Genomic DNA, 12,979 nt, shown 5'->3' with positions numbered 1-12,979 from the left:
GCGGTTTTAGCGGTTAGGCCGGGTAGGCACGGGCCTACTCAAAAATTTTGAAAAATATATAAACGCTAAAAGATACAATAAAGAGTAAATATATTTTCCACTATGTATATTAATGGTAGATAATTACTTAACAAATAGTATCAACTACTACACAAAATTAATTTCCTACTGTCCTTAATCAAATGTGTATATGTATGTATGTATAAGCGAGGTAGCGGGCCTACCCAAAATTAAAATCCTTAAGCCGCCCCTGTTTACGACATTCATTCTTATATTTAAATTTTACGGTTTGTTATTTATCAGACTTGTTTGAAAACGGTAACTTTTCACAATATTAAACTAATTTTCTCCCACTCTTAGCTTTAGCCATTATATTTTGATTAATTAATGTTCAAGATAACCGTTCCTTTTTTCCGACACTTATTCTTAATTTAATCAATTATGATTGCAAAAGCTTAACTTTTATTTAATCCGTTATAATTTTTAACTCTTCCAACCACGTTTCTACGGCATAGTGAACATTTTCGTAGTTAATACTACTACTGCCCTCAAAACTATTAACAAAATATGCATTAATAACTTGTCTAATAAAACGTAGTCAAGTGATCTCTCATTTTGAAGTCGGCCCGATAAAAAAAAGAAACGAAAGCCATCCTACTACCCCATGAAAAAGCGAAGAAAAGGTACCTCTAGGCCGCTTTAGGAAAACAGCACACACAGAGGACCAAAAAGTCCTCCTTATACCACGGTAAACAAAAGAAAATAGGCAATGCATAATGGAAACATCATTATTCGTGAATGAAGGTTTGGCAAATAATTGAAATTTTAGTTTTACACCCAACGGTTATGCCCTGTTGGTTAAAGACGACGGGTAATGAATGAAAATCAATGATTCGTGGAATGATAATGTGGGAGGAAAAATGAGAACTCCGACAAAATCCACAGACACGACGTTATTCACCACACTTTCCATGGCAAAGGATCGAACCAGACACTCCTCACACCAAGCATGAGCGCTAAACTACTGAGCCACTGCACTTTTCGAAAGAAAATTAAATCTTTGTCTAACGTCCCACTTTTATGCCGGTTAGGCTAAAGGAGACGGCGATAATGAGTGAAATGAAGAAAGTAGGAGGAAACGGGAGAACCCCGAGAAAACCCACGAGCACGGTGTTTGTCCACCACAAAGTCCATACGGCGCGAGCTGGGATCGAACCAGGGACCCCAAGCACCGGAGGTGAACCCTCTACCACTGAGCCACCGCCCCTCCAACTTTCAAAAGAGATTTAAAGCAGATACCTAATTTGAAAGAAATTAGTGTCACAGAGCGTGCTGTTTTACTATAATTACGGATCCATAGTATAAGTAGTAGTAGTAGCAGTAGCAGTAGGAACCGGTTAAAGCCCCGCAGGGGTTGATTGGGTTCTATTTTCGACATAAAATGGGCAAATTAAAGACTTGCCCAAATTTTTTTGTGCATTTTACAATCGATGGATCCGTATAGTAAAACTGCATCGCACAGATCATGAATAGTTCATTTTCATTGATGCTACTATGCGTCGCAAAACTTAGCCCTCTAAATAAGCTTATTTAGAGATTGTCCATCGTGCGAACTTTGCGTTCGCTCTACATTAGTAGAGTAGCGGAGTTCACGAACATGGTCGTGGCACAAGTACGCTTTCTACTTTCAACCAGCATGAGCAGACGACACAATGCAATAGTGTGAATCACCCGCTATATTCTCTGTAGGGGCTACATACGCTTCCAATTATAACACACTTGAAAAACTAAAAATAAAGTACCGACAACATATCTGCCAGAGTACCAACATTTTTATTTATTTAATCATTCATAGTTTTAATCGGCAACCTGGTAGAGGCGGGAGTTTTTTCCCGCGCTACTATGTGCGTCTGCAGACAGAAGATAAAATTGAAGTTCCTCATTAGCAAACACGTGGAACACATGCTTTTGCACTTATTTCGAATGTTTACATTAATCTCTCGGAATACTTTATTACACATATTGCACTTCTATTCGAACATAACTAGGTCAATAAATACGGGAAGAATTTATGTAAAATTTCAGGTCCAATAAAAGCCATTCCGCCTAACACCATCATATTTCAAATCATTCTTTAATTACAGAGCTTAAATTTATCAAACCTAACTTCATCTCAAGCTCGATATTTTCTAGTGCAAGGCAAATATACTCCACATACAAAACAATTAATTTGACTAGGGATCTAATTTTATCACAGTAATTGATAAATCGCTGCCATTCACATTAAATGCTACACGAAAGAAAACACGAACAGAACTGTCGATATATGTACATTCCGCTAATCCATTAAAATAATAACTTATACTTGGTTTATATGTTTGATGTTTACACTCGTACCCATCACCATAATATGTACTAATTTTATTTCACATAACCAATATAAAATTTGTAACTATTTTTAACATTGTCTGTGTAATGAATGAACCATGTTATACCTTAATAATACTATACATACATCTAGAAGCGTGTAATATGCAAATGAATGAAACTTACCTCCGGTAAGAACTATTTTACAAACTCTTTTCTTTCCGTTTTCCATGATTGATTATTCGTGCTGACTGGTGTTACGAAACCTGGTTGGGAGAAAATATTAAGAGATAACGTCCGGTTAAGTCTTCTATAACGTTACACTATAAATTATCCATCACGGTAAGTACGTTGATTAAAAAAAGGGGTTTGCACCTCTCGATGCACGCGGTCCTCACAGGCCTTGCTGCCTGTCGGCGGCCTAGAGATGGACTGGGACGACTTAGCGAGGTTTACAAGGTACAATAGTACGCACATTAGCCACTTGAGGGAGTGCAATTCATGAACAGAATGTGGCTCGGAGCGAAGCGATTGCGCGTCTAGAATTGAGTGAGAACCGACAAGGGAAATCCACATGGCTCACTATTTACACGCAACTTATTACAGAATTGCATTTGTTGCTCAATGTATTGTGGTGGTGTGTAGTTTTGATACAATTTTTAAATTTATCCAGTAAAAATAAACCTTAAAATTATCTACTTTCTCTTTATAATCTGCATGGTCAGAATTTGCATTCAGTCATATCATTTTCTTTTAATAATAATAATAATAATAAAAAGAATTAAAAATTGAAAAGTTGTTCCATTTTAATTGGCTTAAAATATGGTTTTATTCAGTCATTTAGATTGCTGAATATCAGTGTTAATAGTGTTGGACACACACAGATGTGGTTTCTGATGCAGTAAAATGTTTAATACTGTAATGTCAAAATTCACACTTACTGATACGTACGTAGGGATGTGACGTGAAATATATTTTTTCTTTATAATATCACAACGCCACAAATACATAGAAGCAGGGTTCAAGAGATTACCAAAGGTATTATATAATAATTTAAATAAATAAAACTAATAAATATAAATCTTCAAACCAAACATCAGAAGGTTACCAAGAACTCCGCAATTTAATAACCTTGATAAAATCAAACATAGTGCCAAGATTATAGAATTCCATTAAACAACAACTGTTAATACTTTATATTTGTTTTTTGTTTTTTTAACATTTTATCTGTATAATAAAATCACATTTATATATAATTAAACATTTTAAAATATTATTAAGAAATTTATGATTTAGGGATTGGACTTTGAGTTTTCGGCATCTGTGATCATACGTATGAGGGGTGACGTCCTTCGGCGATCACATTATCCAAAGAAAGGGAAGAAAGGAAGCGGCCTGGGACCTATATGTTAGGTATCATCCCGGCATTTGTCTGGTGTATATGAGAAAAACTTCATACAGGATAGTTGGCCTGAAAGAGCTTTTAAATTTTTCGACGAAGTGTTTCCACCGGAAATCGAAACCGGGACAGCTCGCACCAAAGATGAGAGCATATTATTAAGAAATAACAATATAAAAAGAAAATGGATGCAATATAGAAAAATATGTACTATATTCATGTATGACAGCCTACCTTTCCAGGGGTGATGCTCTTTGGAACTCCAGAAGGATTTGCTTATTTTCGTGCTTTGCACAGATTGAGATTACTCCCGCGTAAGCATAAGTTGACAATACAAACTAGAATATATGTATGATTTTAAATGAATTTTTCCAAATTACGACGACAAAGTTCACGAGTTCTGGACCGTTCTCCGCAGGACCGAAATGCTGATTCTTTATTATTATTATTATTATTATTATTATTATTATTATTATTATTATTATTATTATTATTATTATTATTATTATTATTATTATTATTATTATTATTATTATTATAAGCATACTTTTGAACTTGCACGGCATAATTACTGCACATTAAGTTATTATTTTTGTAATTTTTTTCTGGATTGTATGTTATTTCGTTTATTAGTGGGCACTAATTTGTCTCCAGATCATTGAATAAATGAAATTCGGCGTGCACTTTGGTATAAATAACCTTACAAAAAGAAGCCGGTTCGTTCCGAAGAGCAAAACTGAACTTAGAAAGATTTGAGTAATAGTTTCAGGTGGCAGGATAGGGTAGGAGTAACATTCTGGACTCACAAGTAGTATAGGTTCAAAACGTAGGTTCGAATCCTGGTCAAAACAAGGGTCTTTTTTCACAAAGTAATCGTGAAGAATCGAAAAGTGACTTCTGATACTAAACGAGCAATCCGTAAGAATGTGGAAGCAAACACCTGTATCATGATAGAGACAATTTACAAATGTTGGTTTGGAAAGGGTAAATAATAACTATGGAGGCTACTAGGATGATTCGAAACACTTTATTAGTCTGTAGCATCCACTTTACATGTTATTGTTCTTAAAAAGAAATACTACACCTTTTGTTAAATATATTTCGGGTAGAGTAACCGTTGGTGTATTTGTACCGTCTTAAACTTGCAAACGGAAAATCTCGGTTCGAATCCCTCTTTTGAGTTATTTCAAGAGATATTTTATTTATATTAATTTGACACAAAATTCGTTTCATCCTGTAATTCTTCAATTTGGTTTATCCACCTATGAAATGCGAAATATGCAAGATTCGCTACGTCTATAGGGAACCAACATCCAATTTTCCTTTGAAACATTTGTAACTTTCATTATGATACAATCTGGACTATTAATGTAGGCTCTTTCTGATAGAAATTTAGTAGTAAAATAGGACTCATTAAATTTTTCTTTTTTTTTCTATATTTTCTTTTCCTTTGCTCAGTTTGCTAGATTTTAGGATTTAGATTTCTGGGCTGTCGGCATCTAAGGCCATTTACCCTTCACGTTTTGAATGATGGCGTCCCTCGGCGAGCACACAATCCGGGGAAAAGGAAGGAAGAAAGGATTGGAGAAGGAAGGGACCTATAAGTTAGGTACCACCCAGGCATTTGCCTGGTGTGAATGAGGAAAACCCATGACATAATCCTAGATGTGTTTGACATAATCCTAGATGTGTTTCGGAACTTTTCAGTTTCACTGGTAATTGAGTACTTAATTTGATCAAGTTTGGTATTCTTTTTGAAAGTGAATGAATTTTTCAAGCATCCTCTACGTATTTATTAGAATAGTAGGGGGCGCGGTGGATCAGTGGTAGAGAGTTCACCTCCGGTGCTTGGGGTCCCAGATTCGAACCCAGCTCGCGCCGCGTGAATTTTGTGGTGGACAAACACTGTGTTCGTCGGTTTTCTCGGGGTTCTCCCGTTTCCTCCGACGTTCTTCGTTCTACCATTTCATTCATTTCTCATCATCACCGTCTCCTTTAGCCTAACCGACATAAGCCTTGGACGTAAAACTTAAAGATTTTATTGCATTTTTAATCGAATAATTCTGACAAACATTTTTAAAAAATCAGTATTACTGTTCGATTTCTGGAAACGAAACTTTATAACGATAGGTTCTTTTCTTACTACGTTTAAATCCAATATTTTTATCTGTGCTCCTCTTTCTTCTTCTATCTTCTTTCTTTCTCTCTCTCTCTCTCTCTCTTTCTTTCTTTCTTTCTCTGTCTTACTTCCTTACATCTGATAGATATCTATTGGTTTCAATTTTTCATTGAGATATGTTTAAATTTCTCTCTACATCAAGTTTGAATCTCGTTTCGTCTCATTGTTATCCATTCACTTTATTGACACTAATCTATACGAGGGTGGTTCAATAATTATTCTTCCTGACCTATAAGCAGTATTATTTTTCCAAAAAGTCTCCTTTCATAGTAATGCACTTCTTTCACCTATGCTGTAACACCACTATGCCAGCTTCAAAGAAAGTCTCTGGCTGAGCCGTGAGCCATTCCTCCACAGCTTATAACAGTTGTATTTGAGTGAAACTTCTTCCCCTTGAGGTGCTCCTTCAACTTTGGGAACAAATGAAAGTCACTAGGGGTGAGGTCGGGTGAGTAGGGAGAATGTTGCAACACATCATAACCAGCAGCATGGATTGCGGCACCAGTAAGATGGCTTTTGTAGGCCGGAGCATCGTCTGTTGAACAGCGCTGTTTGCTGCAACATCCCGCGCCATTTTTCCTTGATTGCTTCGTGTAAGTTAGGGATTAGGGATGCATAATTGGCCCCCGTGATAGTGTGTCCAATCTCCAGGAAAGTTAATAAGGAGCACACCCTTCTCATCCCAAAAAATGTGGCCATAACATTGTGTGCTGATGCTTACACCTTGAACTTGCGTGGGGGAGGCGAACTGCTGTGCCGCCACTCCATGCTCTGTCGTTTGGACTCGGGATCATAGTGGTGGAACCACGTTTCATCCACTGTCACAAATCTATCACAGAACTGTTTCAGGTCTTCCCCCATAACCTCCAAACCAGCCCTTGAACATCGAACTCTGACTGATGTTCACGAGATAACATTTTGGGTACCCATCGCGCTGACACTTTTTTGAATCCCAAGTGTTCATGCACAATGATTTCCACTAAGCATACAGAGAAGTGCATGATGTCTGCTAACTGTTGCACCGTGATTCGTCTGTCTGCTATAATTGTATCATACACAGCATCAATGTTTTCTGGGGTGCATGCTGTTGTTGAAGGACCAGCACCAGGGTCCTGTTGACAGCTTTCCCTGCCGCAACGGAAGTCGCGGCACCAGTTCTTTACCACCTGGTAGGAAGGAGCCCCATCACCCAATACTGATCATGTCCTCATGAATCTCCTTTGGGCTTAACCCCTTTTTCTGGAGGTACTTGATGACAGCTCGTTGTTCGGTTTTCTCCATTTTTCAAGCTAGGTGCCACCTCTCACACCTGAAACGACAAAAAAGAATATTAATATAGCAGGTATGGTTCTGAAATTTAGCATATAGGCATCTAAAACATTAAACTACAATATCCCCCATCATCCATCCCAGCTCAAGTAATTAAATATGCTGGGGATAATAACTATTGAACCTCCCTCGTATATATAAAATTGAAACTTACTATGTTTGTGACTCTAAATCTCCTGAACCGCTGACCGCTCTCGATCAAATTTGTAACATGGATGAGGTTCGAGACTGGGCTGGTTTTAGGCTATTCACTTTGATGGTAGAACTAAGAGGTTGGGGGAGGGAGAGGGGGTATAAAAATAAATAACATTTAATAACAGCTGAACCACTTGATCGATCTTGATCAAATTTTCAGCATAGATTAAGTTCAGGCCTGTAAACGTTTCAGTGATTTAAATCTGACGGAGCAACATAGGGGCGGAGAAGGAGGGGGAGATATATAAAACTCAATTTATATAAACCTGAAAGTGACTATTTTTGTAACTTAATAATTCTTGAACTATCCGACCGATCTCAATCAAATTTTTGATATACATGAGGTTTGGATCTGGAAACATTTTTCTAATTTCACTTTAACGGTAGATCTTAGGGGAGGGGGCGTATAAATAAAAACTAATAAAACTAATAACTTTTGAACCACCAAACTAATTTCGATCAAATTTTCAATATATATGACTATCGGGACTTGGTATTTTTTATTGTTTTATTTTGACGAGCCAACGTAGGGGAGAGGGAAGGTGATATGTAAAAAATTAAAATAAAAAGGACTGCCTCTGTGACTTCATCACTCTTGAAACACCCCACTGATCTCAATCAAATTTTTAACATACATGAGTTTACGACCAGGGATTACTTTAGATTATTCACTTTGATGATGCAACGTAGGGGAGGGGGAGGGGAGAGAAAAGTAGAAATTATCAAAAATGACCGATATTAGTGTTGAATCCACAGCTTTCTTTTTTATCGTTATCAGAAAGAATTATTACAGCATTTGTTGAACCAAGTTTGGGTAAAGCAATCGGTGGTGTAGTGGTAAAGTACCACACTTCCAAGAGGAAAATCTGTGTTCGATTCCCCGTCAGGTAGTACAACTTTTTTGCATAACATAATGGCTGCAAACAGAGATTTATCTTCTGTTGGAGAACTTACAAAAGCATCGCTCGCGAGAATTCGAATAAACAGTGTGTGTGTTGTTCATCATATACTGTAATGATAAGTATGTTTCATATTTATATTCGTCCCTCTATCTATCCTTCTTGACGTTTCCCTATCCTGTCGTTGCATCTTTCACTTCTCCCCCTATCTTTCACGTACACACACATTTCATGTGCGTGTGCATGTTTCAAAGTTAAAACGGAGCAAGAGACCGATAGACCTGGTCTGGAGAATATATTTAACTGGCAACTTCAGCGTCGTTTTTCGTGCTCTGGACATAACATCTCCAGTCCTGGTCATGTCTGAAAGAAATGCTGTTTAAACGCAAGGGAATAAGCAAAATATCTTTTTATCTTCTGGGTTACCGAGGCTCAGTCGAATTACCGGGTGACTACGGGTTTGAATCCTCAACCCAGTGGTGGTCCATAAGATAACCAACTTCATCCGACTGACACTATGATCCGTTTGAGCTCTAGCTTGTTCATTCTATCTGTGCAAATTACAACGTTATAACCGCAAGAGATTAAAATTGATGCTGGATGTTCGGAACTGGGTCCTTAGAAACTGGGTCCAGTAGGCTAAGGACTGAAATCAATGGATAGCTTTTGTAAATTCAGCACTAAGTTTCCTGTGTCCATAGGCCATAGAGCTATATTGTTGATACGTTTAGCTTCTTTTTATTTAACAGAAATGTTACTACAGGAACTAAAAAGTTTTTCTGTAGTAAAGAGGATTTCGATTCAAGGTTTCCACAAATTAGCTATTTACGTTAATACTAAAACAAATTTGGTGGGGATTTTGATATAGAAAGGCATCTATAATTTCTTTCAAGAAGCTAAATGTATCAACCACTTAATATAGCTCTATGGCCTATGGACACAGGAAGTTCAGTGCTGAATTTACAAAAGCTATCCATTGATTTCAGTCCTTAGCCTACTGGACCCAGTTTCTACTTTATATTTCAATTTCTGCGAGAACCATTTTAATATTGTCTTCCCATTTGCGCCTCGGTCTTCCTAATTTTCGTTTTCCTATTTGGATTTCCAGTTCGAACTTTGAAAGCGTTTCTAATTCCTTCCATTCTAGCTACATAACCTGTCCGTTTGAGCCTCCTAGACTTGATGACCCTAACAATGTTTTTGTAAACGGTATAAAATTATGCAGTTCATCGTTATGGAGTTTCCGCCATTTCCCATTCCCGTTCCTCTTGGAGTTCGAATATTGGTTTAAAAATCTTGTTTTCAAATACTATCAGTCTGCGATTTTCCCTCAGAGTCAGTGACAATGTTTCGCAACCATACAGCACAACAGGCATGATTGTCGTTTTATATTTTAAGCTACGAATTCCTCAAGAAAATTCGCGACAACAAAATATTTTTAACTGAATAATAACACGAAATCCCTGCTTTCAGTTCACATCAAATGTTTTTGTGATTATGGTTTTGGTCTGTTAATAATGATTCTAGGTATTTGAAAGTATCCACTTTGTCGAAAGAAAATATTATTTGGTATTTTAACGCATTCACAAAATGCAGTATTACAATCCCGACAAACTTCCATTTATTTAGTTTTCTCTGCATTTACTTTTAAGCTCATATCTCTGCAAGCGTTAAGTAAGATTTCTGCATTCCTTTCTATTGTTCTATCATCCCCTATTAAATTTACATCATAAGCATACGCCATAACCTGGTAAGTACAATTCAGCTCTATGACCTGATTCCTGTCTTTGATTTTCCTTATAGTGTTCTCCAGAACAAAATTAAATAATAATGGCGACAACGCATCTCCTTCTTTCAGGCCATTCTCAACAAGAAGTTCTTTACTCGAACTTTACTTTGGGATTCATTTAAACATATCTTAATTAATCTATACCTTTTTCGGTATTGCAAATTCTGTAAGCATGTTGCACAATGTTTCCCTCCTACCCTAGTCTAAAGTCAATGTGCCAGAATATTGTATTCCCATTTCTTTTCAAGTATTTGTTGAATAGTAAATATCTGGTCGATAGTTGATCGATTTTACCTCCATCCGCTCTGATAATCTCCAATAATTTCATCTGAGTATCAAGTCAATCTTGCTAATAGAATGTTTAAGAAAATTTATTGGGTGTTGACAGAAGAGAAATGCCTTAATAATTATTAAATCAGTGTTGTTGCTTTTCTTCTGAACTGGAACAATGATTGATTCTTTTCACTCTTGTGGTAATTCGTCCTTGTTCCAGATAAGGAGAATGAGTTTGTGCATCTTGCTCTACAATTCCTCCCCCCACCTCAGCTAAAATTAAGTCAACCAGAATTTCGTCTACACCCGGAGATGTGTGTTTCTTTAATTTTTAATAGTGATTTCTATTTCTGTCTGGTTAGGTTCTGGAATATACGGTTATGCTGTATGCATTTCACTTTCTCCACGCACATTAGTTTTTGATTATGTGTTAAGCAAATCGTCAAAAAAATCTTTCCATCTACTTAAGATGCTATCCTGATCAGTAAGAACTGCTCCTTTAACTTTCTTTAATATATAAGCACGAAATTGATAGCCTTTTTAAAGTCCGTTGATACATTTATACATGTCCGGAATGTTTTTATTTTTTACTATTATCATCAAGTTAATTAATTTTAGCTTTCAAAAATTGGGTTTCTTTGTTCTAAAAGTTTTGGAAGTTTTCCGCCAGATGAAAGTGAAATTTTATATAGTTATTTCGTTCGGATTTTGTAGCCAACGCTGTTTCTTCTGTTTTCTCTTCTCTGCCACTTTAGTGCATTCCTGGTTGAACCATGCTTTGTTCCTACGTATTTCTGCCTGTCCCAATATTTCTTTTGCTGAAATCTTAATGTTTTCTCTAATATCAACCAAGTATCCTGAACACTAGTGCACTCCAAACCTTCTAAAGCCGAGAATCTATTCTACACTTCAATCTGGCTCCCCTCTCACCTCACTCTCCCCTATTTTTTTAAAATTAAAACCCCTCCGTTTTCAGATATTGAATATCTCCTTTATTCAACGATAGTCTCTCTCTTATTATCATAATCAACTCCTCTGATCGACCGAACATCAGTTGTGCTAGACTGTTTTCTTCTGTCTACTAAAACGTGATCGATTTGATTGTGTGTTTTTCCGTCAGGTGAGGTCCAAGTATATTTATGAACGTCGCGATGTGGGAATTTTGTAATCATCACGATAAGGTTTCTGGATGTTGCAAAGTTCACGACTCTAATGCCGTTGTCACAACCTTCCTTATGCAGACATTTATTCCCTATAACACTAGTTAACAAATTTAAACTTTTTGTTTGTTACATGAGAAAAATCACCTGATCTTAAAGGAACTTTTTGCGCTGAATTCGAATATGCACTCGGTTTCTCTCCATCACGTACAGTTTTCCCGTAACAGAGGGATTTTCGGGAAATTCCCTCAAAAATTTCCCTTTTTCAGATATTTTATTCCCCTAGCTCCTGTCCCCTTACATATAGTAACATAGAAATTATACCTAAGTATACCTTGATTTATATTTAATAAACCCTAAAAGTTTCGTAAAAATCGCTTTGTTCTTTCTAGAGAAATAAATATATTTGTATGTATACTGTGTGCACTGTTTATTGCACCTGATAGTAATGCTTTCAGATCTCCTGAGTTGGGGTAAAAACGATTTGCTTTATTACTACAAACACAGACATAAAAATGAATATTTACAATAGTCAACAACACACTTGTATTGCTCTCTGTAAATTAGAAACGTGTATAAAAATAGAATGTACTTCCAACGTATATTTTTTTAAACGTACAGTATATGTATATCTTAATACATATATATACAATTCTCCAAGTTTTTTCGTTTTGTTCATGAAATGGTTATCAATATTTGTTATCAAATGTAACAGAATGCAAAAAAAAAAAAAAAAAAAAAAAGAATAGAATACAGACTCATTGTTGACAACAATGAACTAATGCAGTCTGAATTTTCCACTACGGTATCGTTTCCCTCCTCCCCCCGCGCATTTCTTTCTTTCTTGTGTTCTTGACACCTGGTGAGGGAGTTTTGTACATTTTTATATTGACGTGTGGTTTAACACTACTTCACTTTCAAAGTTGTCTTTGCTGCTAAGAGTGCTTTCATGTTTGATCTTAACGGCATTATACCCAACTAAGACCAGAAGTCTAGTTTGTGATCAGTACAATGGCGTCAAGAGGACGGCGTTCGTGTGTTAACTCACCAAATAGTTTTTGTTATGTGTGTGGCCAGTTTGTAGTTAAAGGACAGTGTAGATCCATTACGCCATCGGTGAATCTAGTATATTATATATATTTCGGATGTCGTGTGGGAGATCAGGACAAAACTTGGGCACCCAACATAATTTGTGCGTCGTGCTACGTCACTTTACTTGCATGGGCCAAAGGGAAACGGAGGTTCATGAAATTTGCTGTACCAATGGTGTGGAGAGAACCCACCAACCATCTGGATTATTGTTATTTTTGTCTCACAGTAGTTAAGGGACATTCTAAAAAAAGCAAATACACAATAAGTTATCCCAACGTTAAATCCGCAATTAGACCT

The 12,979-nt window shown here is 36.6% G+C and overlaps 1 protein-coding gene across 2 annotated transcripts in view; it reads right to left on the bottom strand.

Moving 5' to 3' along the window:
• Ttd14 (TRPL translocation defect 14) overlaps positions 1-2,889 on the bottom strand; it is a 171,507-nt gene extending 168,618 nt beyond the window's left edge. The window contains exon 1 of one of the 2 annotated variants that reach the window (XM_081770493.1): positions 2,554-2,889. In XM_081770493.1, the coding sequence (XP_081626619.1) occupies positions 2,554-2,599 (46 nt within the window). In that variant the 5' untranslated portion in view covers positions 2,600-2,889. The remainder of the gene's footprint in view (positions 1-2,553) is intronic. The other variant, XM_081770494.1, reaches the window with a different exon arrangement.
• Between the last annotated feature and the right edge of the window lie 10,090 nt (positions 2,890-12,979).

The sequence above is a fragment of the Thermobia domestica genome, chromosome 9, assembly GCF_964235325.1.
Source record: "Thermobia domestica chromosome 9, izTheDome1.hap1.1, whole genome shotgun sequence".
NCBI lineage: Eukaryota > Metazoa > Arthropoda > Insecta > Zygentoma > Lepismatidae > Thermobia > Thermobia domestica.
This window is presented reverse-complemented; position numbering and strand designations above follow the sequence as displayed.